At 42.5% G+C, this 24424-nt stretch overlaps 1 protein-coding gene across 1 annotated transcript; it reads left to right on the top strand.

The window, feature by feature from the left end:
* The first annotated feature begins 1281 nt into the window (after positions 1-1281).
* Positions 1282-24062, top strand: LOC121293068 (CD82 antigen-like). The gene is made up of 8 exons (XM_041215662.1): positions 1282-1335; positions 3447-3519; positions 3946-4076; positions 11569-11643; positions 13013-13120; positions 14454-14603; positions 17143-17226; positions 23973-24062. Exons 1-8 carry the CDS (start codon positions 1282-1284, stop codon positions 24060-24062), a joined length of 765 nt encoding a protein of 254 aa, XP_041071596.1.
* Positions 24063-24424: the final 362 nt, after the last annotated feature.

The raw sequence follows: 24424 nt of genomic DNA, 5'->3' as shown, positions 1-24424 counted from the left end.
AGGTCATTAAGCTTTTTGCACCACTGCAGCAAATTCCTTGGGGAAAAAGAGATGGTTTCCATTGCCACAGCCACCTCTTTCAGAAAAATGCACAGCATATTTTTGGCCAAACTCTGACTCCTATCCCCAAAGATTCTCCTCCGTGCAATCCCACAGAAGGATATTTAAATCTCACTCTCTCAAGTTTGCAATTTGATTATTCAATTTAGCTGCCATCCTTCTTGCACAGCATAATCTCCTTGTTATGATGATAGATTTAAATGAGGAAAGATGGAAGAAGTAGGTTGCCTACTACTTCTAGTACTGATATCTTTCCTATAAACCTCGGAGGCTTTTATATCCCTGATGCACCAGGTCTCTGCCATTCCCAGCTCCATTTTACATTTAATCCCACCTCTCCCAAACCCTCCCCTGCTAGTCAATCATGGCCCTGCCTCTGCAATTTCCCAATACCAACATATGTGAAGTATTGCAGGTTGGATTTAAGGCAACCTACATTTCTCTCTGTATGTTAATTACCTAACCCTGCAATTTAGAATGGGGTAAGGACTGGGACTTTACAGTGAACAGAAATATGGCTCCCACACTTTTGGTGATGCAATAACACTATCAAAAATTTCAGGGTCTATGACTTTAAAATGGGGATTGAATTACTTTCTAGTGCCCTGGTCCAATTATTCACTTTTCTTTAACCCTGCTTCATTTCAAATCAAATGACTTGTATTACTTAAGGCATTGAGAGATAAGGAACAAAAACACAGCCATGGTACTGCATGATCCAATTGAATGGTAGATCAGGTTCAAAGTGTTAAACAGTCTAGTCCTGTACTTATGTTCCTATATTGCTATGTTCCTATGTTTACTTACTTATAGGGACATTTTGAAAACCTAAGAGGTACAGATAGAAAGGAAAATGCAAAGTGATGTGAAGATACGAATCCTCAAGTACTTCCTGAACCTATTTAATGGAATTTTCCTTGTAAGTATATCGTTTAAATACATTCACAGCGTCAGAGGAAATATGCAGGCAAGCTCCTTGAGGCAGTACGGATTGCCAGTGATCATGAAAATTGTTCAAAGGTATATTAACCTTGGTATTTATGGGGAAGCAGAAAGGAAGGGAGGAAGGGTGGTTGTAACAGCCAATAAACCTGGAAATGTGGGTAATCCTTAGGTCCTGGTGAATTTAATGGTAGAATATAATTTAAATATCTAGTCTTCATTTCCTGGTAGCCAGCCAGCTAGGGGGATTGAGAAGCTGGCTGGCTAATGGGGAGGCCTATGCCGGAAGGCTGCAACCAGGGATCAGAGAAGAGTGACGAAGATGTCATAGAGGTCAGAGGGAGTTCATGGTGTTCTTGAAGAGATCGGGCACTTGGGGGAATATTGGAAAAGTCAATGGAGTGGGATGGCAGGCCTATCAGAGTTTGGGGAAGATTGGAAATGCCCTGATCGAAACAAAGGTGGGTGATCATGGGGAGGATCTGATTGTATGAAGAAAGTAGATAAACTTGAAGGATTGCAGGGGGAAGCACCTGCTTCTTCTGGCCCACAAGCAATGCTATAAAGGCACTTAACTGATGGATCAGGCCGTTCAGCTGAAGGATTTTATAAGTCTTGGGAAACCCGGCCCACAACATTTAAATTTAAAACTGTGGTCAAATTTGCAGCGCACAGTCTCGTTAATAGACTAAAACAATGGAAGTGTCTATGGACACAATGCTCCCTTTAGGTAGGATTTACATTATTAAATTTCACTTGTCCCAATTGTAAAATACAAAATTGTATTTAAGATGATAATGACAAAAAACACCAGCAATAAAATGGCACCTTTAACAAATGTGCCACGATGCTGTACATGTACAAGGACACCCAGATCCCTCTATATACCAACATTTCCATCTTTCTCATCATTTAAAAATATTGTTTTTCTATTTTTCCTTTGAAAGTGGATAACTTCACATCTCCCCATATTATATTCCAGCTACCATGTTCCTGCCCACTCACTTAATCTGATGTTATTCCTTTGCAGTGTCTTTGTATTCCTTTCACAGCTTACCTGTGAGCTTCCAGAGTCTGCTTTTGATCAATATACAATTTCTAATCATTTTAATATCTACACAAATCTTTCCTCAAACTATTGATCTTGGAAAGGCCAGATTGGTGGCACTTGGCCGGTATATATTCTCAGTTAGCTCAGGGGCTTCTCAATTTGTCGGCTTTACTAGCCTATAATTTCCAGGGTCATGGCGAAACCTTTATTAAGTAACAATTTTTACATGAATATTGGCCAACTCCTAGTCCTTGGGTATCTCCCCAGGTCTCAGTAAATACTTAGGTATATCCGCCAAGTTCCTTGTAACTATCATTGACTCCTCAATGATTTAGTGACGTATGATAAGATTGCATCTTGTGGTTTATCAGCTTTCAGTGACTTATCTTTTCCATTTTCTCCATTAATATCAATTTACTTAATACATTTCCCAATTTCCCAGTCATTTTGCTTTGAGCATTTTGTATCATTTATTTGGAAGATGATATTGAATCATTTGCAAACATTCACATCTAATGATATGAGCTTTGCCCTTTTGAGCTGGTATAAGCATAGTAAAAATATTTATTTGTAGTTCATCACAAGTTTGTTTAACTAATTTCCACACTTCTCCCCAGTTGCCCCTGTTAGCTTCCTCAATTAGCTTAATTTTCTTCATTTCCAGACCATCTATATTGTATAAAATCCCTTCTGCATTTGCTTTGTGCTTTTATTTATACTGTAAGTCATTTTGACATTCATAGATATTATCTCATGCTTTCGAAGTGGCATGGATTTCATCTGGACCCTTATATGTCTCTGGAAATAAACCATTTCTCTGTAATTTCAGCCTCTAATCTCAAATCATTTTATAGTTCTTCCATCTTGATTAAAAGGTGCTCTTCTGAAGTTCAGCACTTGATTTATAATATTCTTGTTGGTAATCATCATGCCAATTAAAATGTTAAGCTTTCTTGTGCTGAACTGATCCTTCACTTCATATTTAATGACCATTTCTAATTCATTAATAAATTCTAAATATAACGATTTTTCTTTGTACACTCGTTGCCAAGCTGTATCAAAAGTTACTGCTAGACTAACTTAGTAAGTATGGTTCCTCCTCTGGATGAAAATAGCTCTATTTCCCATGTAGTAGAAAAACAACTCATCTATGACCGCAGCTATTGTTTTTCTTGTAGTGGGAGAGAAAACTGATGGAAAATAAAAGAGTAGAGAAGAAGAAATATTAGGTGACTTCACGTATCTATGTTCATTCAAGTGAGAAGTATATTTTATGAACAAAATGCAATTTTTTACAAGTGCAACTATGCCTCTCTGTAGGGTCAAATAAGAAATCATCAAGCTTTTTCTATTGTTTTTGATTTAACGTGTTCCAACATTTACCTTTTTTCAGATTATCGGAGTAGTGATTTTAGGATGTGGCATTTGGATCTTATGGGATGAGAACAGCTTTATTAACGCACTGTGTGAGTACATTTGTTACTGTACATAGGCTACTGGAGAAAATTATAATGCAGAAAAGAGAACATTAAAAGAGAGGGAAAACTTTAAATAGCTTCATGTATGTTACTAACAATGTTTGTGCATACCACAAAAACAATTCAAGGTGATTAAGTGCAATATATTTACCCATATTTCAATTCTAGCTTAATTTATTGTCATGTTTGGACATAATTACCAATGGAAAGTGGTGAAACACCATGCATCTAAAAATATTATTTTCTGGATCCCTGGATTTTGTCTATGATAATTTATGATGACTGTTGAAGTTTCATTTTAACAATTTAATGCACAATAATAAGCATGGTTTTCATTGCAAAATTTAACATGTTGTACAAACATGAAAGTACAGCTTTTAAATTTCTGTACTTATTGCTTTCTCAATTATATAGTGCCTCCAGATCATCAAGATATCTTAAGCATTACTGCTTACTGTTTCCTTGCGATTGGTATCACTGTCACCATTGTGTGCTTGGTGGGATGTGTAGGAAGTATAAAAGAAGTGAAATGCTTGTTTGCTCTGGTAAGTTTAGTGCACTTTAAAACTTCCTGGTATCCATGTACAAATGATGTCCTGTGCCGCATCTTTTTTTATAATAGCATGTTTTTGTAAATATTGCATTGGCAATATATTTGGCAATAGCAGATGTAAAGCCTGTTTTCCATTATTGATCTTATAAATTATTTTTGAAAAGATATTAGATCACCTTTGGAAAAGTAGCAATTATATAAATCTTTGGGCCCACCAAAATGACATCTGTACTTTTCATTTCCATTGTGTCCACATGAACTAAGTTACAATTCTTCCCATGTTGTTTATTGCTCTATACAATGCACTATTTCATTTAACTAAAGTATATATTAAGAATAAATAATTTCATAACTTCTGAACTCCAGGGCGGAGTATTTGGGACATACGCCAAAGGTGCCGCCCCATCCACACCCCCAAGCCTGGAGGTTTCCAGGTGAGGAATGCACGGCAATTCCCAGGAAGCTCAAACTTCCGATGGGCAATTTGGCTGCGCTGAGAACCAATCCAAAAATATGATTTAAATTGCAAACTTCGATGGTTCTGACTGTGTTACATCAATAGTTACTGAGAAAAAGTTAGAAAAATTAAAAACACTTCTAGCTTCTGGGTAACCATAGCAGTAAATCACCTGATCCCCCATTGGACTTCCCCCACCTTTCAAACCCCCCCACCCCCACCCCTCACTGACTACCTTCCCCGTAACCGAGGCCTGACCCCCGGCTCCGCCCCACCTCCCACACTCAGGCCTGACTCCCGATTCTCCACCCGCCCCCCCCCCCCCCCCCCCCCCCCCCTCTACCCCACAACCCCGGCCACCCCATCGGAAGTAATGGCCCATTAGATCAACTTGATACCTTGATACGTCTTTCCTTATTCATGCTGTGCCATTCATGATTGGACGCTATTGCTTAATTTCTTTCTTCATTCTCAGAATGTCACATTTATTATTCATGTGCCTTCATCTTGAGTAGCAGTTATTCTTGCAACTGGGTGTTTTTTATTCCTGATTCATTCATGGAATACAGGCATTGCTGGCTAGACCAACTTTCATTGTCTATCCCTAATTGCCCTTGTGAAGGTGGTAGTGAGTTGCCTTCTTGAACCTCTGCAGTCCATGAGTTGAAGGAAGACCTGTTAGGAAGGGAGTTCCAGGGATTTGACCCAGCGACAGTGAAGGAATGGCAATATGGTTCTAGGTCAGGATGGAGTGTGACTTGGAGGGTAACTAGCTGGTGGTGATGTTCCCATGCATCTGTTGCCCTTGTCTTTTTAGGTGGTAGAGGTCATAGGTTTGGAAGGTGCTGTTGAAGGAGTCTTGGTGAGTTGCTGCAGTGCATCTTGTAGATGGTACACATTTGCAATTGTGCATTGATGATGGAGAGTCTTAATTTTTAAGATGGTGGATGGGGTGCCAATCAAGCTGGCCGATTTGACCTGGATGGTGTCCACCTCCTTGGGTGTTGGAGCTGCACTCATCCAGGCAAGTGGGGAGTATTCCATTATACTCCTGACCTGAGCTTTTTAGATGGTGGACAGGCTTTGGGGAGTCAGGAGGTGAATTAGGTAGATTCAGTGATGGTAATGCTATTGAATGTCAAGGGGAGATGGTCATATTCTCTTTTGTATGAGATGGTCACTGCTTGGCACTTGTATACCTTGCATATTACTTGCCACTTATCAGCCCAAACCTAAATGTTGTTCAGACCTTGCTGCATATGGACATGGACTGGTTCAATAGCTGAGGAGTTGCGAATGGTTCTGAACATTGTGCAATCATCAGCGAACATCCCCACTTCTGACCTTTTGATGGAGGGAAGGTCATTGATAAATCAGCTGAAGATGGTTGAGCCTAGGACACTACCCTGACGATCCCCAACGTCGATGTCCCAGGGCAGAGATAATTGAATTCAACAACCACTACCATTTTCCTTTGTGCTGGGTATGATTTCAACCCCAATGGAGAATTTTTCCCCCGATTCCTATTGACTTCAAATTGAGCATCAGAGAGCAGGTTATTGCTGAGTAAGTGCCGCCTGATTGCATTGTAAGCGACACCTTCTACCAATTTGTTGATCATCAAGAGTAGACTTATGGCACAGTAATTGGCTGGGATGGATTTGTCCTGCTTTTTGGACATAACTGGGCAATTTTCTACATTTCCAGGTAGATGCCAATGTTGTAGCTGTCCAGGAACAGCTTGGCTAAGGGCGCGGTTAGTTCTGGAGACAGGTCTTCAGTACCATTGTTGGAATATTGTCAGGGCCATAGCCTTTGCAGTATCCAGTGCCTTCAGTCTTTTCTTGATATCATGTGGAATGAATCGACTTGGCTGACAACTGGCATCTGTCATGCTGGAGGCCTCTGGAGGAGGCCAAGATGGATCATCCACTTGGCACTTCTGGCTGAAGATTGTTGTGAATGCTTCAGCCTTGTCTTTTGCACTGATGTTCTATGCTCCCACATCATTGAGGATGGGGATACTTGTGGAGCTTCCTCCTTTGTTAGTTGTTTAATTATCCACCACCATACGCAGCTGAATATGGCAGGACTGCAGAGCTTAGATCTGATCCATGGGTTGTTGGATTACTCTGTTCTGTCTATCGCGTGCTGCTTCTGCTGTTTGGCATGCAAGTAGTCCTGTGTTGTAGCTTCACCAGGTTGACACCTCATTTTTACGTATGCCTGGTGCTGCTTCTGGGGGGCCCTCTTGTACTGTGTGGGATTGGAGTTGCCTGAAGAGCTGAGATGGGCAGGATTGGTTGTTTCCCTTCATTGAAGGACATTAGAAAACCATTGGCAGCTTTCACCTTCATTCCTTTTTGTCTGAACGCTTAACTGACTTGGGCCGATGAAGACCACTGGACCAGGAATCAGGCAAGTCATGGTAAGGGGTTGGTGGGAGATTTGTGAGAGTTTTGAATGCTGGAACATAAAAACATAGGGCAGCATTTCTAGTTTGGCCTGTGGACATGCAACGGACATATCCAAGCATGAAATAAAGTGTGTTGACGTTGGCCAAGTGTGCCAACGTCAATGTGCACTCTTGCGATATTTCGTGAGGCAGGCGCACAATTTTCAGGGCATCGCACGGGCTAAATGTGCAGGTGGGTAGGCCACATTTTCAAAAACCTCATCCACAAGTGGGATAAGAGAGGTCAGTGAGCTTGTAAGTATGAGTAGTTTGTAGTTTAGACCGTTATACCATTGCTTGCTTGTGTGAACAGGACATCTTCATTTCATTTCAGAGTGCTTTGACAGAAATTAGCGGCTTCAGTTCAGGACTTAGCATTGTTTTCCAGGCCCCCTGAGGATTCACATTGCGAGGGGCCTTCCAGGTATCAGACAGGCTTCTCTTACCCTGGTAATGGGGATTGATGGAGGCACCTCCTCTGAGGAGGAAGAGAAGGCAAGACAGGGGATGAGGCCACCTGTCCCAGTGCAGCTTACAGGGGAGTGACCTGTGGGAGGAGAGGTGCAGGGACAAGGAGCGCAGGGCCAACAGGAAGCCCAAGGCAAAAGGGGCTGCAGAAGATGCCACTATCCTGTTGCCAGGGTTTACAGATAGCAATGCAGCTGCTTCAATATGTCTGAGGTGCAGTGCCGAAGGAGGCTCTGCCTCTCAAGGGAGACAGTGACCTCCACCTGTCAGAGGGTCAGCCCTGAGACCAGCTCCGACTGTGTGGGTGGACACCCCATGCCAGTGGCACTGAAGGTCATGGTGGCCCTCAACTTCTATGCCTCTGGCTCTTTCCAGGGGTCAGTGGGGGATCTTTGAGGAGCCTCCCAATCAGTTGTCCACAGTTGCATCAAGCTGGTGACAGACGCTCTGTTCTAGCATGTATTGACGTTCATTCACTACTTTACGGACGAGGCCAGCCAGGTAGAGCGAGCCAGAGGCTTTGCAGCAATTGCTGGGTTCCCACAGGTCCAGGGTGCCATCGACTGCACACATGTGGCCATAAAGGAACTAGTGTGTGAGCTGGGTGTCTTTGTCAACAGGAAGGATACCAGTCCATGAACATGCAGATAGTGTGTGATCACAAGATGCACATTCTGCAAATCTGTGCAAGGTACCCTGGCAGCTCCCACGACATTTACACCCTGAGACACTCCCAGGTACCGAGGCTCTTCAGTGCTCCAACCTGACTGGTTGGATAGCTGCTGGGTGACAAGGGCTATCCCCTCCAAAGGTGGCTCATGATGCCTCTCCACCACCCAAGAACAGAGGCCAAGCAACGGTATAACAGGAGCCATAGCTCCACAAGGGCAGTGGTAGAGAGAGCCATAGGTCTTCTCAAGATGCGCTTCTGATGCCTGGACCATTCAGGGGGCGCACTGTAATACCCCTCAGATCGTGTGTCGATGATAGTGCTAGCATGCAGTGCTCTACATATCTGGCACTGGAAAGGGGGGATACAGTAGAGGAAAAAGATGTTGATGCAGCTGCACAGGCAACAGATGATGAGTCCAGTAGTGAGCCTAAGGACGGGATGGGTCAGGAGAATACTGAGGGCATAGATGCTGACTTGGGCAACCTCCAGGGACACCCGAGACGCTTTGATCCAACGGTCCTTCAGCTAGCCTACTAAAGAAGAGCCGCCACCGCATGCCAGAAATGCAGGCTCCTTACTTGAACCCTGACAGGACCATTTCCTTGGTCAACAACATGCACTATGTGCCATTTCAATAAAGTTGAATGAGAAACAAGTCAATCATAACATCATGGCTTACCTTGCATCTGCAGAACAAATGAAGCATCCAGAGGCTTGTTGTACAAAAACACATTTAATGAACTGGTGCCTTGCATACATTCTACAAATTAACATGGACAGGTGTTTCTATCACACCAATAAACAACGTATGTAAAAGTGGGAGAAACAAATATCACCGTGATCAGGCCATGTTGTGATTAAGGTGCTTTAAGTTTGCGTTTGCGGGTGCTACATCTAGGTGCCCCCCCTTGCTGGCACCAGCCTGCTCACTCTGCTGTCCTGTTGTCCTTGATGACCTTGGCGGGTATCCTCTGGCCCATTGAGCCTGTGCTGGCTCCGCCTGGGAGGGAGCGGCCAGTGCCACGGCTGGCATTTCCCTCATCACCGCAGTCTCATCGGATGCCACAGTCACAGGCAGAGGGGCAGAGGAGCTGCTGCCCTCGACTGGAGCACCCTGAGAGGAGCCCACAGAGATGACAGGCAGCTCATGCACCAACATGAGGTTGCTCTGGACCTCCCTGCTCGCCATTGATGGACAGGGGCCGAGCTGGGATACTGGGTACCCAATCCATCTCCCACACGGTCACTGACCACCTATGGTCATTGCCGGTGTGAGGACTTGCAGGTCCAAGCACATCCCTAGGAAGCCGTGATTCAGCTCCTGGAGGAGCCTCTCCATGAGAATTTCCACTCTCTCCATGGAGGAGGCAGTGCGCTCGAACATGAGGGTCAATGCATTGCTCACGCTCTGCAAGGACTTCTCACTACAGAGGCCGTGGCACGCATTCCCTCATGTATCTCTGGCAGATCTAGCCGGACACTGTGCTGTATGTCCAGCTGCCTCGTGGATGACTCCAGAGGCACATTATCAGCCACTGACTCAGCATTGTCCTGGCCCCCAGCCATCCTCCAACTGCTGGCACCCTGGGCACTCTCTGCCTCCGTCTGCACCTCAAATGAGTGTGAAATGCCCTCACCAATGTGTACCGAGATAGTAGCTGGCGATCTAATGCCCACTTCCCTGAGGCACCTTATCCTCACCGCGGCCAGTTGACCTGGGTGCATGGCGCCTCTCCAACTCCTGATCACACCAAGTAAGGATGAGTAGGTGGGGCAGCCCCCCCGCCAGTCCACGACCTCTCTGCATTGTTATGGGATGTTTTCTCCTGGAAGGATAGAGGAGCATTGATTAGTCCACCCTGTAACTGCAGCACCATTGCAGCCCGGCCAACCCCACCTGAGGAACACCTCGCAGGGCTCAGCCGATTCGTTGCCCTGGAGCCGCAAGACACTAAGTCCAAGGAGCCAGGTCTCAACCCCTTGATCAGATGCTGCCTCATTGACGTTTGCCACTCAATCTCTAACATCTCTGAGGTCCACAGAGGGGGATGGGCAGCTCTTAACTGCTCTGCAAATTGACCCATGCCAACGCAATGCTCACCCTTCCCGGTTGCAGGAGATCATTGAAGCACTTCCGGCACTACCCATGTGCACCTCATCACATCGTGGCTGCTGACCCTGGATGCCACCTCCTCCCAGGCCTTTTTGGTGAGGTGGGGGAGGGGGGGCCCTCCTCCTCCCATCCCTGGGGACAAGGATTTCTCTGCGTGCTGCCAGCTCCTCCATGAGGGCAGTGAGGCACTCATCAGCGAAACGCAGGCCTACTGCCCCGCCAAACTGTCCTCCTGCCTGCTGTGTTCACCCACAACGCTGTGCATCACGAGTTCAATGTCCTTCGCTGGCAGTCTTCCAAGGGCTGCCACGGCTGCATTTGAATCAGCTGCTGGGTTGCCATTGGACCCGGCGGACATTTGGCACCCAGCCCTGCCCGCCCCTTAGCACTCATTCCGCAGCCGCATCTTATGCTGGGTGGGCCTTAATTGGGGTGCGGAGCTAATCGCAGGCGGCGGTCGGGTTCCCGACTGCCCCTGCTCACCCCGCTGAGCATCCCTGCCAAGGGCAAAATCCTGCCCATAGGAATAAAGGTACAGAGGTAGGCCATTTAGTCCATTGCTGTGCCATTCAATCAGATCATCCACCTCAGCACCGCTTTCCTGTGCTATTTCCATCTCTCTTGATGTCATTAGTCTGCAAAAATCTACTGATTTCTGTTCTGAGCATGCTCAAAACAGCCCACTGGGGTACAGAATTCCAAAGATTCACCACCCTCTTAGTGAAGAAAGTCTTCCTCATCTCAGTCTTAAATGGTCTGCCCCTTATCCTGAGATTATGTCCCCTGGTTTTAGATTCACCAGGCAGAGGAAATATCTTATCTACATCCACCCTGTCACGCCCTGTATGTTTTTTGTAAATTTCAATGAGGTCACCCCTCATTCTTCAAAACTCTAGGGAGCACAGACCCAGTTTCCTCAATCTCTCCTCATAAGACAATCCCACCATCCCAGGGATTAATCTACAGAAGCTCCGTTGCACTCTGGCAAGTATGTCCCTCCTTAGATAAAGGGACCAAAACTGTATACAGGGAGGAGGCACTTTCTCTCAGGGTAATTTTACCTTGTTCAAAAGTGCAAAATGCATAATAGCAAACTGGCACCCTGTTTTACATCTCTCCTGATTTTTATTTACCCTCTTATTGACTTTAATGGAATAAAGATTGGAAGAGGTGTAAAATAGGCTGCTGATTTTCCACACTATTGCACAAAGCAAAATTTACCCCCCTGTTTCTAACATGAAATTAAACAGTTCAGCAGGACCTATTAGGAAAGGCTGTTGGAAGCTCTTGCACTGATTTTTTATTTTTTTATTTTCAGTACTTATTATTTCTGGCCCTTATTTTCATTTTTCAACTTGCTATTGGATTGGCTGTTCTTTCACAATATAGCAAGGTAAGTATGAATTTTGCTGTTACTACATAAAGACTTGACAATTAATTTATTGAATTATTGTACATTAATAAATAGATTAAATCAAAATGAGTTTAGTTGATCTTGAGCTCCCATTTGTTGTACAATAAATTGGATCTGTTTTAAATATACTCTATTCACATTTTATGAATAAGAGGATAATTATTAATAAATGTTCTGATAATATTCTGTGCTATCATGATTTTTGCCTGCTCCAGTTAATTGACCTCTAGCAAATTCCTTGAACTCATTTACCCACATTGTTAAAAATTTAGTATAACAATGTATAAACGGACCTTATGTAATAATATTAAATGTGGGAAAATGATATTCAGTCATTGCTACATGTCTCCAGCATTATGATGCTAATTAATTGCATTTGATAGTTATGTTGTCATACACCAGATATGCAAGTCCTATATATTGAAATATTGATTCTTATTTAGATTTAGATTTTAAATACAGTTCTATTTTGCTTTAAGAAAAATGTATTTTACTAATGTCTGATATAAGGCATGTATTATTTCCTCTCTCTGTCAAATGGTTTTTAAAAATGTTTGTTATTCTAATGTTTCCCAATTCTTCACATGCAGCATTCACAAATGTTATTTAGCAAAGAGGCTAATGACAGACTTAAGGCTTGATTGACAGCGAGGAGTCTCTATAATGGGAAGCAAAAATAAGAACAAAGTCAGAAGATTAATATAACATCAATTAAACCTGAAGCTGCAATGTGTTTCAGAAACACAGTAGACTTAAAGATCAACGAAACTTTACCCCACCTGTGACATTATCAGAAACAGTTGGTGCAGCTACATAAATAACACTTTCTCACTCATTTTCTCCATATTCAATTATATGATCAGAATGACTCCTAACGTATATGTGCCACATCAGAGGTGTTCCTGATTCACCGTGGCACTTTCTCCCCCATATGGCAAAGACATTCAGTGATGTCACAGGAGGCTATTATTTTAACTTCAGTGGATTAATCATCAGTATTTTAATTAGTGTAAAATGATTCGGTTCTTTATTTTACTGATGTCACTATATCATGCACGTAGGAAATTAATTGCCAGTTTGTAATGTCTTTCGAAAACCTGCTTGTGAGTCAGTGTTTTGTATCAAGACCCAACTGATATTCAGCAAATTAATACAGAACTAACGGACAGAACCACAACACCAGTGCTTGACTCACTGTATATGTTTTAACATTATTGATTTAATTGCTAGTCACAAATGTCTCAGTTTCATAGTCTTTTTGTGCAGCTACAAAAGGATTATCTTCTAGCTCTGTTGTGTTGCTGGCTTTTGAAAGTAAGTTCAATCTACATATATTTAATTTTAACAGATTGTAACTGTGATAGATAAGAAAACCATTGAGGCCATTAAACATTATGGCAATGACAGCTTTTCGAAAGAACTAACATGGAATCTTTTGGATGTCATACAGAAAGAAGTAAGTTTGCAAAAATCAAACACACAAACAACAATAAGTAAAATGTTATAACCTTTGCCATAGCTATTGCACCATTCTTGATTACTTTGAAGAATAATTTACTGATATAGAACAAAACCTTCATAACAGTCAATTTGCAAGCAAGTCTTGGCCACCTAGATGTGCATTAGAGTAGCAGCTCATGCTCACAGCATATTACATTACGGTGTGCATCCACTGCATATAGCACATCCTTACAATGTTAGTCATACTATAGTAACTCTCTGCTGAGCATCTTACTTCCATGCCCCCATTTTAATATGCAAGTTTCAAACACACAAATTGCCTTTTCTATTCTGATGTGGTGTTCAGCCCTTTTTGCCAGTTCTTGTCAAACTTGGCTGCTGCCCGCTTGGCTCCAGGTCCCTCAAGGCTCAAGCTCTCTATGGCTGCACCCAGGATTGTCTGCATGCTTTCTCCTTCAGATACACTGGGATCTCCCTCACGATTCTCTCCTTCCTACCTGAAGGTCCTCTTAAATTCTGCTCTGATTCTGATGGCCCTTAAACTCAATTTCCATGGCTCCGCTAGGAGAGAAATCTTTCTAATCCAACCTGTGTAGGACCCTAATTTTCATATTTAAACAGCCCTGTTTCAGGAGGGCAGGCTGCTTGCCCATTTACATGCTCACCTGAAAATTAGTGGGGCAAAGGCCTGATGTTTGAATGGGACCAACAGCAGTTTTGGACTCCTTTCCGCCACAAGGATTTAGACTCCATTTACCTCTAACTCTGCCATTTCTCAGCAACCCTCTTTTGCTTCAAAGCCCAACCAAGTCCTGTTGGACCACGGTATCGCTGGCATCAGACCCATTCCCCACTCTGAAACCCCATGACAGCCTCTCGTTACTCACAAACCCCTATTACATCCTCAGTGACCCTACATGCCATACTGCCCCCTGACCTTGAAAAGACCTTCAACTCCTGGGACCCAGCATCCTCTCCCAGTGATTTCAATACCTATTTTTCAGGTCCTTCCTCTCCAGTGTTTCTTGAGAATGCTCCTGCCCCCTCCCCCCTCCCCCCCAATACTCCTGGACCTTGATAGCCTACCTCAAAGTCTTACTAGATCCTACATATCCAGCCCAGGTCTGCCAGATACTGAGGCCACATCAAAGCTGATCAGCATCCTTGCTAATAGAACTTTGCATAATAATTTTACTTTATTCTTAGAAACACTCAAAATCATTGCAGATCTACTAATAAAATAAATACTATTTGATGTGGTGTCCAGCCTTATTTGCCAGTTCCAAGATTGCTAACTCTTTTCAAATGTTATTTATTTTGTGTCCTAGTTTCGATGTTGTGGATATTACAATTCCACAGATTGGGAACAAAATCCAATTTTACCGACTACGACTCTGCCTTGCTCATGTAGCAATCAGACAGAAGCTGATTTTACTCCCCCCTGTACTGTCACAGAGAGCAGCTACATATACCCAAAGGTAAGGCACTAAAATAGTTTCAATTTCTCTACAAATAGCAAGTGAAGTGAAAATTATAGGTTTACATGTTTTAAATATAAATTCAGCATGTAATATAGACTAGTACAAAGGCATATGTTTTAACTCCTTGGGCTTGTCTTCCTCCTTTAAGCTGGTCCCTTTATCATGTCTCGTTGGGAGGTCAGCTGCTTCTTCCTCCTTGGTGGTGGTGTGCTCCCTCTTGTTTGTGGCTAATCAGCTGGGAGCCCACCCTGCAAAGTAAAGATCCTCAACCCAGGAAAATGTACTCAGAGTTTCATGATGGGATCAGAGTGAAGGTTGGGGGTTCCTGCCCTGCTCCCCTTCACTGGGAGAAGTAAAATCCTGCCCTGTTTGTTGCCCTCCAAGGCTCATTGTTGGCACCTATGAAGACAAAAAAAGTTTACACACCTGGTTTACCATATTGACAAAAAAAACAGTTCTAAAAGAAAATCTTCAAATTTACAATTCTCAACTTTAAAATCTTTATTATGCAGTTTGCAGTTTGGGATGACCCCTACACCAAAGAAAAAGAAATTAAGAAGGTCATACAGCCCCTCGAGTCTCTTCTGCCATTCAGTAGGTTCATGGCTGATATTGGACCTCAACTACACCTTCCCCCCCATCATCATATCCCTTGATTCCCTTAGAGTCTAAAAATCTATCCATCTCAGCTTTGAATATATTGAAAAGCTCACAGGCATATGAGATAGAGCATTCCAAAGATTCACAACACTCTGAGTGAAAAATTTGCTCCTCATCCCGAGATGAGGCCCGAGAAATGGCCCGAGACCATAATCCCCAGTTCAAGTATCCAGGGGTGGTTTCAAATAGACGTGGATTGGACAGGTAAGCAACTGAATAGTAAGGACATGGCAAATGAAGAAAGTCAAATCTGAGAATGCAGTGGAATATATACATAACTGTTGCATATTAACACCTAGGGCCTGATTTTACAGGGCACCATGGTCCCCACCCTACTAACTAAAATGCTAGAGGGGAACTCGCCCAGGCGAGGGACAGCTGCCTTCCAGCTATTTAACGGTCAATTAGCCATTAATAGACTGGAGGCTGAACCTCAGGGACAGGAATACCCGCTTCAGAGAGCTGCCAGCCAATCAGAGGCTGGCATCTGTCCAGTGCTGGCAGCACCTCTGGGAGTGGTTGCCACTGCTGGCACTGCACTTGGGGCCAGAGGAGGCGAGCTGTACTGGATTGGGAATGGCAGGTGAGTTTGGGGTCACCCACAGGGGCTGAGCTGGCAGGCCTTGGAGAGTGGGTGGAAGGCTGGGGATTAAGAAGCCATGGGGAGAGGGGAACCTGGAGAGATAACATCTTGTGAGTGACCCTCCAATGAGACCCCCACCTGCCACCAGCCCACGTAGGAAAACTTGCTGGGCTGTGTGCTTAGCATGGTCCACTCTTGTGACTGGTTAAATCCTGGTTGAATAAGGCCCTTAAGTGGGAAATAATTGCCCTTTAAGGGCCTCAACTGACCCACTAGTGGGTGGGTCACCTGACACTAGTTCCACCACTTCCTAGTAAAATTGTGGTGGGGGCAAGGGCAGATGGGTAAGCGGTGGGAAGTGCACCTGCTGAATTTTACATGCTCCTCCCACCTTCAAGCCCACCAGCAGGAAAGCATTTAATCCAACCCCAACTTTTTTTTAAAATTAGGTATCCTTTGCACTAGAGCTGCCAGAAATAATCTGCTCTGAAAACTCTGCTACACTGAATTATGCTGTTATTAAATTATATTGACAAATTTATACTCCAGCAGTGCTCTATTTGTTGCAGCACATACCTTTATGACATTGCTTTTGGGTTTATATATTAGTTTTATTAGTTTTTATTCAAGCTACTTTAAATTTGATTTATAATGCAGATTTGATTTATGATGTGATGTCAGCCTTTCTGTCTTCTCTCTATGCAAATATGGCAAAGTGTGTTCCAAAAAATGAACACATTGCCCTTTGAAACGTAAATAAAACTTTGGCAACAAAATTTTCTTGGATCCATGTGATTCACTTCAGAAATTACCGAATGCTCAGGTCAACACCATTTTCTGTCTAATATTGATGAGGTGAGTCAGCCGTGCAGATTAACATCAGCCTGTCTGTGGGTGTAGCAAGATCATACCGCATTACTTGGTTAAGCAACATGCTCTCAGGCCTCAGAGTGGCGAAGGGAGTGCATGGGAGTGAACCAGGGTGCCAGTGTTCCAATTCTCCTCCCTTATTCCAGGGAAGTTCCTGCCTTTGTCCCTGAAATCACAGCCAAGACTTAGGAAGCAGCCATGTGTGAAACTGGAAGCAAGTTAATCAAGATGACAGATGTGAAATATTTCATTTTAGGTGGTGATATTAGGTGATGATCATCAAGACTTCTTTTTAATTTCCTTTTCATGCTTGGATTGAATGTTTTAAATATATATAAATATATATTATATCATATATTTGTGTATATATGTATATGATCCTTCCGGTATATAGCATGATTAATTGCACATCTTATTTTACAGGGCTGTCGCAGAGAAATAAAACAATGGTTCAATAACAACATGTTGACTCTTCTCGGAGCTGCTGTTGCTCTTCTCCTAATACAGGTAAATTAAACCATTTTGCATTCAAATATCAGGATCTGGGCTTGAGTTACTAAACATTCTATCAATGAAACGTGAACTTGTTGTTCAATGAAAGAAACACTTCTGACATGAGATAAATGCAACCAAGCCCTCTCTTGGCCACTCAATTTCCAACATCACATCCCTTATTTTTGCTATCATTACAAGTATTAAGTGGTTTATGATTTGGTTTCCACTTTGAATACTATGTCAATCTCTCTTCAGGTAAATTGTGGCCTGTTCCGGATTCAGAAGGTTTCCCACTACTTATGAATGACTTAGGTCTAACTCCAGTAGGTTTCTTCAATAACTCCTTTATTTGCACTATGGTAAATTACTAGGTAAATACATCTCTCTCTCTCGCAAAGACTATTCCATCTTATCTTCTCAGTCTTTTGCACATGACTGCTGATGTTGCTGTTTCTTCATGATACACATCACTACCTTATTACTATAACTATTAATCCATTATTCTACATTTCCTCAAGTATAATCTCAACTTTTTAAATCACAATCTTAAACTATTTACATTACACTTTTTAACTTTCGTAAACCTCCTGTACTGTTACAAATCTTATCCAACTCCTATCCTTCCCCCCACCAAGTGACTGAAATAAAGAGCTTCAATCTCCAAAGTGTCCTTGGCTCTCTTGGAGGATGTTGTGGACATATGCAGCTATTTATCTTTTCCCTGGAAGACAAGAACTTTGGCAGAGTGGGATAGCAGATTTCCATGACTGCTGGTAACTGAGCTGTGTTCTCTATGATGACTGAACTGTAAGGGTTGTGAAACATTTTCAATGAAAGACTGACTCAAGAAGGAGGACTACAAGGCGTGTATAATTGCACTCTCTTGAACAGGAAAGGACAAAGTAACATTCTCTCTGGAATCTTCAGCTCCCTCTTAGCACACTGGAGAAAGGCCTGAGAGAATGAAGTATCTTCAACTTTGATGAAGAATTGTATAGCTGTATCATTCACTGTTGCATTGAGGACAACAAAAAGTGATATTCAATATCTGAGATCAGAATAAACCTGGAAAACGAGAAGTAGAATGATAAAAATCCTATGGACATTGCAGGATATAAAGAAAATACGGCTTCCCTGCTACACATAAGGTACTCTTTAAGGTACTCTGTAGGTATTGGTAAGATTGCCATGCTTGCTTTAGCATGAGGCTGCTCCACTGTAGGTAATGGGATGACGGTGTCAGCATAAAAAGTCAACAACGGAATGAATCTCCAGGAATGGTTCTAGATGAAATTCCTGTAAAAGATCTGTAGACTTGAGCCTCTGCTTCTGGACTGAAGGATGGCTTTAGTGTAAGGATCACTTGCTGATGAGATTGAAGTTTGGGTGTCAACTTACTTTCACACAAACTAATAAGCTCTACCATCACTCTAGCAGTTTGATCCACTTTGGAATGAAGCATTTTGTTCTCCCTGGACAGTTCACTGTTGTCAACCAGTGAGATACAATACATAACAGCGGTGGGTTCAGTGGGATAAATATACGAATTCAGCTTATTGGCAGCAAACATAATTGACTCTTCAAAAAAGACAAGAGACTTCATATGCTTTGGCAGTAGACTCAAAGCGCATAATGATCTCTAGGATCTCATCCTCCAGCCTATTGCTGAAATGACTTGTTCCTCTTGACCTTTGTCAGGGAGAAGCCAACCTAGGTCTAGAAGCTCACCAAGTGGATGGTTACCATCATCTCCAATGCCTTCTATTTCCACCCCTTCTAGCCTGTCTCTGGAAAGAGCTGAGAGATCTACAATCTCCTCCTGGGGTCCTGGGGATAGTGCTTCTGTAATAAAGAATGACTCATTGCCCACTGAATAAATCTCACCAGCAGCTTCTGAATCGAAATTTGTCGGTTCTTCATCCAATTTTAGAAATTCCTCCTTTAATTGTACCTGGCTGACCTGCTGTAGGACTTTGTCTACTTTTTCTAGAAGACCCAGTTGTATACATGCATTTCTGCTCAGTAAAGGTGTGCTTTGATTGTACAAGATATAGAGAGCCTCAGTAATCCCTCACTCCTTGTGACAAAGCGTGGCGGTATCTGATCTTTTGTTTGAAGACCCATATCACCTGGGCCTTGCAATTTAATTTTTGATGGCTGGATATCTACTGCTTTGAGCCATTCCAAATGGTTGGTCAGTACTTTAACACTGGCTCCAGTATCAAGTTTGAACTCAGTCTTAACACCTTTAACTTCTTAAGCAACTTACCAAAATTCTTATTCTTGATCCTTCACTAATAGGAAATCTGTATTCTAATTTTTTTCCTTATTCCCAATTTCCTGGACTGTCTGCTGTTCAGACATTCTCTTGCTCTCTTCTTTTAATCGTGTATCTAGATTTACACAACTGCTTGAAGTGCCCTGTTTTCCTGCATTGGAAGCACTCTGTTCCCCCTGCTGGGCAACCTTGCCCTCTGTGCTGTTTTTTAGCCCCATAGCACGGGCACTTTAAAATGGTTGCTGCAAGGTTTTTCATTCTTTCCCCTTCCTTGGTAGGCTTTTGATTGGGCTGGGCTGCTACCTTTGGACGTACCCAACTGACAGACTCATCCGAACCCTCAGTATTTCCATGGAGTATGATCTGATTTTTCTCACCATGTTCAGCCTGTCTATTGCATTGAACTAGTTGTTCGAGTGTTAGGTTGTCTTTTGTCTGCAAAAAATCTGACAGATTTGCATCATCACGATGAAGATCACCTCCAGCGCAATACCTACAACAACTAGCTAGCCAATACATGCCTGTAGGGAACAATTCATTGGATCCCTCTGGCTTTTGGGATCTCTGATTGAATTGCACTTGCTTGATTATGAGTTTTATTTACGGCTGAAGTATGCATCGAATGCTTTCAGGACAGTTTCAAAATCTACAGAGGTCTCTTTGACCAATGTCTAAGGAGGACATCATCCACAACGGCCCCCACTGCATACAGGAATGTCCTAATCTGGTGCTTCTTTGGCATGCAAACCCGATGGAATTGCTTTTTTCAAAACTCCCTGTGGACTTTGGCGTCTTTGTGGACCTTTGATGTTTGCAAACAGTTGTGGAAGGGGTTGTGACTGTTCGAATAGTCCTGACATTGCTACCAAGTCTCAGTGTGACTCTCCCTAAAGTATATCTTCTGATCCTTCCTTTGACAAAGTCTTCTTCTGATTTCTACCTGTGGGTGTTTTGCTGATGACACTAAATTATCGTTAGATTGGTGTCACCACTACCGAGGTTTGTGGTTTAGTTTCCACTTTGAATACTATTGGATGTCTCTTCAGGTAACTTGTGACCTGTTCTGAATTGGGAAAATTTCTCACTACTTACGAGTGACTTAAATCTAACTCCGGTAGGTTTCTTCAAAAACTCCTTTATCAACAGTAAACTACTTTCTAGGCTTCTAGGTAAGTACATCACTCTCTTGTACAGACTATTCCCTCTTCTCTTTTCAGTCTCTTGTACATGACAGCTAATGTCACTGTTACATCTGATACACATCACTATCTCATTACCATAACTATTAACCCATTATTCTATTAAGTATCTAAAAACTCACTTCAAGCCAATAACAATTAAAAATAAGCCAATAAACTTCTCTGGTTCTGCTTTGGCAAACTCAGTACAAGTGCTGAAGGGCTGCCTATGCTATTGGTAGTGTAGTGAGCGTTTTGAACTAGTTTTGAGTAGGAATATTTGATAACATAACAACATATTAATATGGTATTAACTCAAACAAACAGAAAACACCTCACATTTCAATGCCGTGTCTGTGCTGAGTTAACTGACATCAGCTAAGCAATGGAGGCCCTCAGTTGACTGCAACATCCCAAGCCTATGGAAGGGAAAAAATAGGTGCAGTTCCCATTCCTGATTGCCAGCAGCAGCCCTAGCCACCACTATAGATGTGACATGAAGCCAGGCTCAGCTGTGATGGATGTTATTGTTAAATAAGCCTTTGATATCATTACTGGGCAGTTGTGGAAGAAGATGCAATGAAGGAGTGAATGTGTGCTCGGCAGTTAATTGGAAGTTATGGAGAATTGTGCTTTATTTAATTTGGTTTCAGTGGATTCATTGTTAAGGACAAAAAGGGTCTGTTCACTTAGTAGTTTGTGGACAAAGGATTAGAGAGTGAGAGAATTGGCTTACTTATAATTTCTGAGAATATCGTGTAGTGGATGCAAAAGGTCTATTTCTTTAGTTATTTATTGAGAGGGATCTATTTGCTCACTTATTCATGAAGAGCCAGCCAGAGGGATGAATATAGGAGGGATAGATGAGCTGACTGACTGTTGTAGTTAGCATTCACTGCTGATGTGAGCCTTTTTGGACTGCTTTCCTATTCTATTTTCTTCTGTTCCTTTAAACACAGACCTCAATTGGTAGCAATGCAGAATCAGATCTTTGTACTTAACAAGCTTGTTACATAATCCAACATGAGTGCTTGGTCAAATCATACAACACAATTCCATATGATTATATGATTCTTTATTAGTAAATTCACGATTCACTCTGAGAACACATGCACCACACTTTACAATTCCAGCTGACTATAGTAAACAGTGGTTTACTCAAGCATCTATACTAATTCTACCTTTTGATCCCTAAATTCTAACGCCAGATTCCAATACATTAAAAGACAGAAAATGCAAACTTCAAATGATATGCAGTCAAGAAGATACACTTACGTTCATCTCAATTTTTCCCTGTGATTCAGTTACCATGGTTATATGGTCTACTTAAGCTCTTCAGTTACTTTATTACTATAAATAGTGACTAAACCAACATGTCTCAGAACCTTAACACATGGATGAATGACCTCTCTTCAACCAGGTCTGCTTCACAGAACATCTCTGTTCAGCAGAACAGAAAGCTATTTTAACTCATGGTTTGCTGATCGCAGAAACAATAAAGTACATGGGCAATGCAAACCCACATTCCTACAAGCCTGGTCGTAGTTGTCTGGTTACTTTTATGATTGGCAATAGCGCACAGGAGTTTCATTCCTCACATAGTTTTCATAAAATGTTTTATCTATAAGCTAAATTTAACAGGGCATTGTGGTCCTCACCTCTCCAGCAAGAATGTCGAGGACGAGTTCGCTAGCGGCTTGCCTCTGCATGCATTTAACACTTGGGGGGGGGGGGGCGTTAATTGGTTTCAGGTGGGGTTTCTGCCCCTATCTGGGCCCCCAGTGAAACAGCTGACAGCTCTCTCATCCTAGCAGCGCCTGCAGGAGCTATGGTCACTCCTGGGACTATATCCAATCTCTAATGCTGAGGAGCAGGAGGCTAAAACGTCCTGGTGAGGAAAGTGAGGTGGGAATAGTGGCTGGGTTACACAGACGAAGGGTGAGGGGAACTGGGGTGAGCGGAACGTACTGGGGGAGCACTCTGATGGGCTCAGGGGCCCGTTAAGGAGGAAAGCCTCCTTGTCCATCACCAGCCAATGCAGTGGGAACCATCAGGCTGGATGCTTGGTATCGGTCTCACCTGCTGCTGGTTAAATCCTAGCAACTGCGGGATGAAGCCCTTAAGTTGCCATTAATTGGCCACTTAGAGGCCTCAATTGACCCACGACATGGGGTACCTGACGCCTTTCCCCGCCACTGATAAAATAGCAGTGGGGCAAGGGAGGGTGGGTAGGCAGTGGGGACGGTGCCCATGGCATTTTACGGGCTCCATCTGCAAACTTGCCACCAGGATCCGTAAAATCCACCCCTACGTTTCGATAGCTATAAATAATTCTATCTATTCAACAGGAAGAATTTTGCTAGAAATACCAACTGCAGGGAATCTTCTTGAACGCATTTAAGTGACTGAATATACAATGACTATAACAATTATTCCCCATATGCTTGTTGTTGAAATGTATTTTTACAATGCTGTTAAAGTGTATTTTTATTTTGGAAAATTACATTAAGTGAGAGTTGGGCTGGGATTTTCCAGGCAGGAGCCATCACGGGTGGGAATGGAAAATTTGGAGAGCCTTTGACTTTTGGCAGCACAGGAAAATCCTGACCACGGGCGGTGCCGGAAAATCCTGGCCTTGATCTTCTTTCATTTGATTTAAAATGGGTCATAATGTACAATAGGAGCAAAAATCTATCACCTGTCTGTGTCAAGTTAAAATATTTTGAATGCTCTATGAAAAATGATTCTCAGGTTGTTACATTCAGGCGCAGGCATGCACCGCAGAAATAATTATTTTAGCACTGCTCTTGTCTTATGTAATGAATTCCTCTCTCAGCCTCATCTGCCTGTGAAGAGAGTAAGTCAGCTGGTGTGCATAGGGTAAATTCTGACTTTCAGTGCTTTGGCCTCCATGATTTTCTGTCCACTAGTGCTCTTCAGGGGACTTGCAGAATGTAAAAATTTCCAACCTGTCAATACTGAGGAAGGTCACCATCTGACTGGAGTGTTGCTATGTACCAAAGGCAAGCACCAACCAACTCAGTGCACTACTGGTGTGCAACTGAGAACCTCAAGCAGTTAGGAGCCTAGAAATGACTGGTGCTGATATTAGCTGACAAAATTAATGCATTTATATGATATTCCTCTTTTAGCTACTTCATTCCATGTGCTTTTTTTTCCAAATAGATGAACACCTCTGCTAAAATAGTTGACAAAGAAATTTCATCTGCTAATATTCATTTGTCATTTGTCACTCACTGGTGTTTGGTTTGCTATTGTTTAATCTGTTTGTCTCCCCTTAGGTATTGCAGTGCGTCATGGCTTTGTATCTGTTGAAATACATCAAGAAGAAAAAAAAGAATGATTTAAAAGCGAAACACTTAACATACTAAATAGAAGTAATTTCTTTCATTTTTTAACCAAACACTTCTTTTAGTCAGAACCAATTCTAATGTCATGTTTGCTATATTTCATGATATTACAAGCCAAACAAGACAACATTAGAATTGGTTCTGACCAAAAGAAGAGCATGGTTCATGTACATTACTATGGTCTTATCGTGTGCTTTTAATTTAACTTAGTGCACCCTATTTTAATCATGTATAAGGACAGTATACTGAATCCCAAGTAATCCTATAACATAATTGAATAGCAAGGTAAATATGTAACAACACTCTCAACAGAATACAGTATTCTTCCAGAATTCTTCTTGTAAAACACAATGAAAAGGATTCATAAGGAGTTTGAAAATGAA

This window comes from Carcharodon carcharias, chromosome 21, assembly GCF_017639515.1.
Source record: "Carcharodon carcharias isolate sCarCar2 chromosome 21, sCarCar2.pri, whole genome shotgun sequence".
Taxonomy (NCBI): Eukaryota; Metazoa; Chordata; class Chondrichthyes; order Lamniformes; family Lamnidae; genus Carcharodon; species Carcharodon carcharias.
The sequence above is the reverse complement of the archived record's forward strand: the minus strand, read 5'-3'. Positions and strand labels throughout refer to the sequence as shown.

Coding starts and splice junctions, on each gene's coding strand:
- LOC121293068 (XM_041215662.1), top strand. CDS start 1,282: ATGCCGGAAGGCTGCAACCAGGGATCAGAGAAGAGTGACGAAGATGTC. Junction 1,336..3,446: donor GTGACGAAGATGTCATAGAG/GTCAGAGGGAGT, acceptor ACCTTTTTTCAG/ATTATCGGAGTAGTGATTTT. Junction 3,520..3,945: donor CAGCTTTATTAACGCACTGT/GTGAGTACATTT, acceptor TCAATTATATAG/TGCCTCCAGATCATCAAGAT.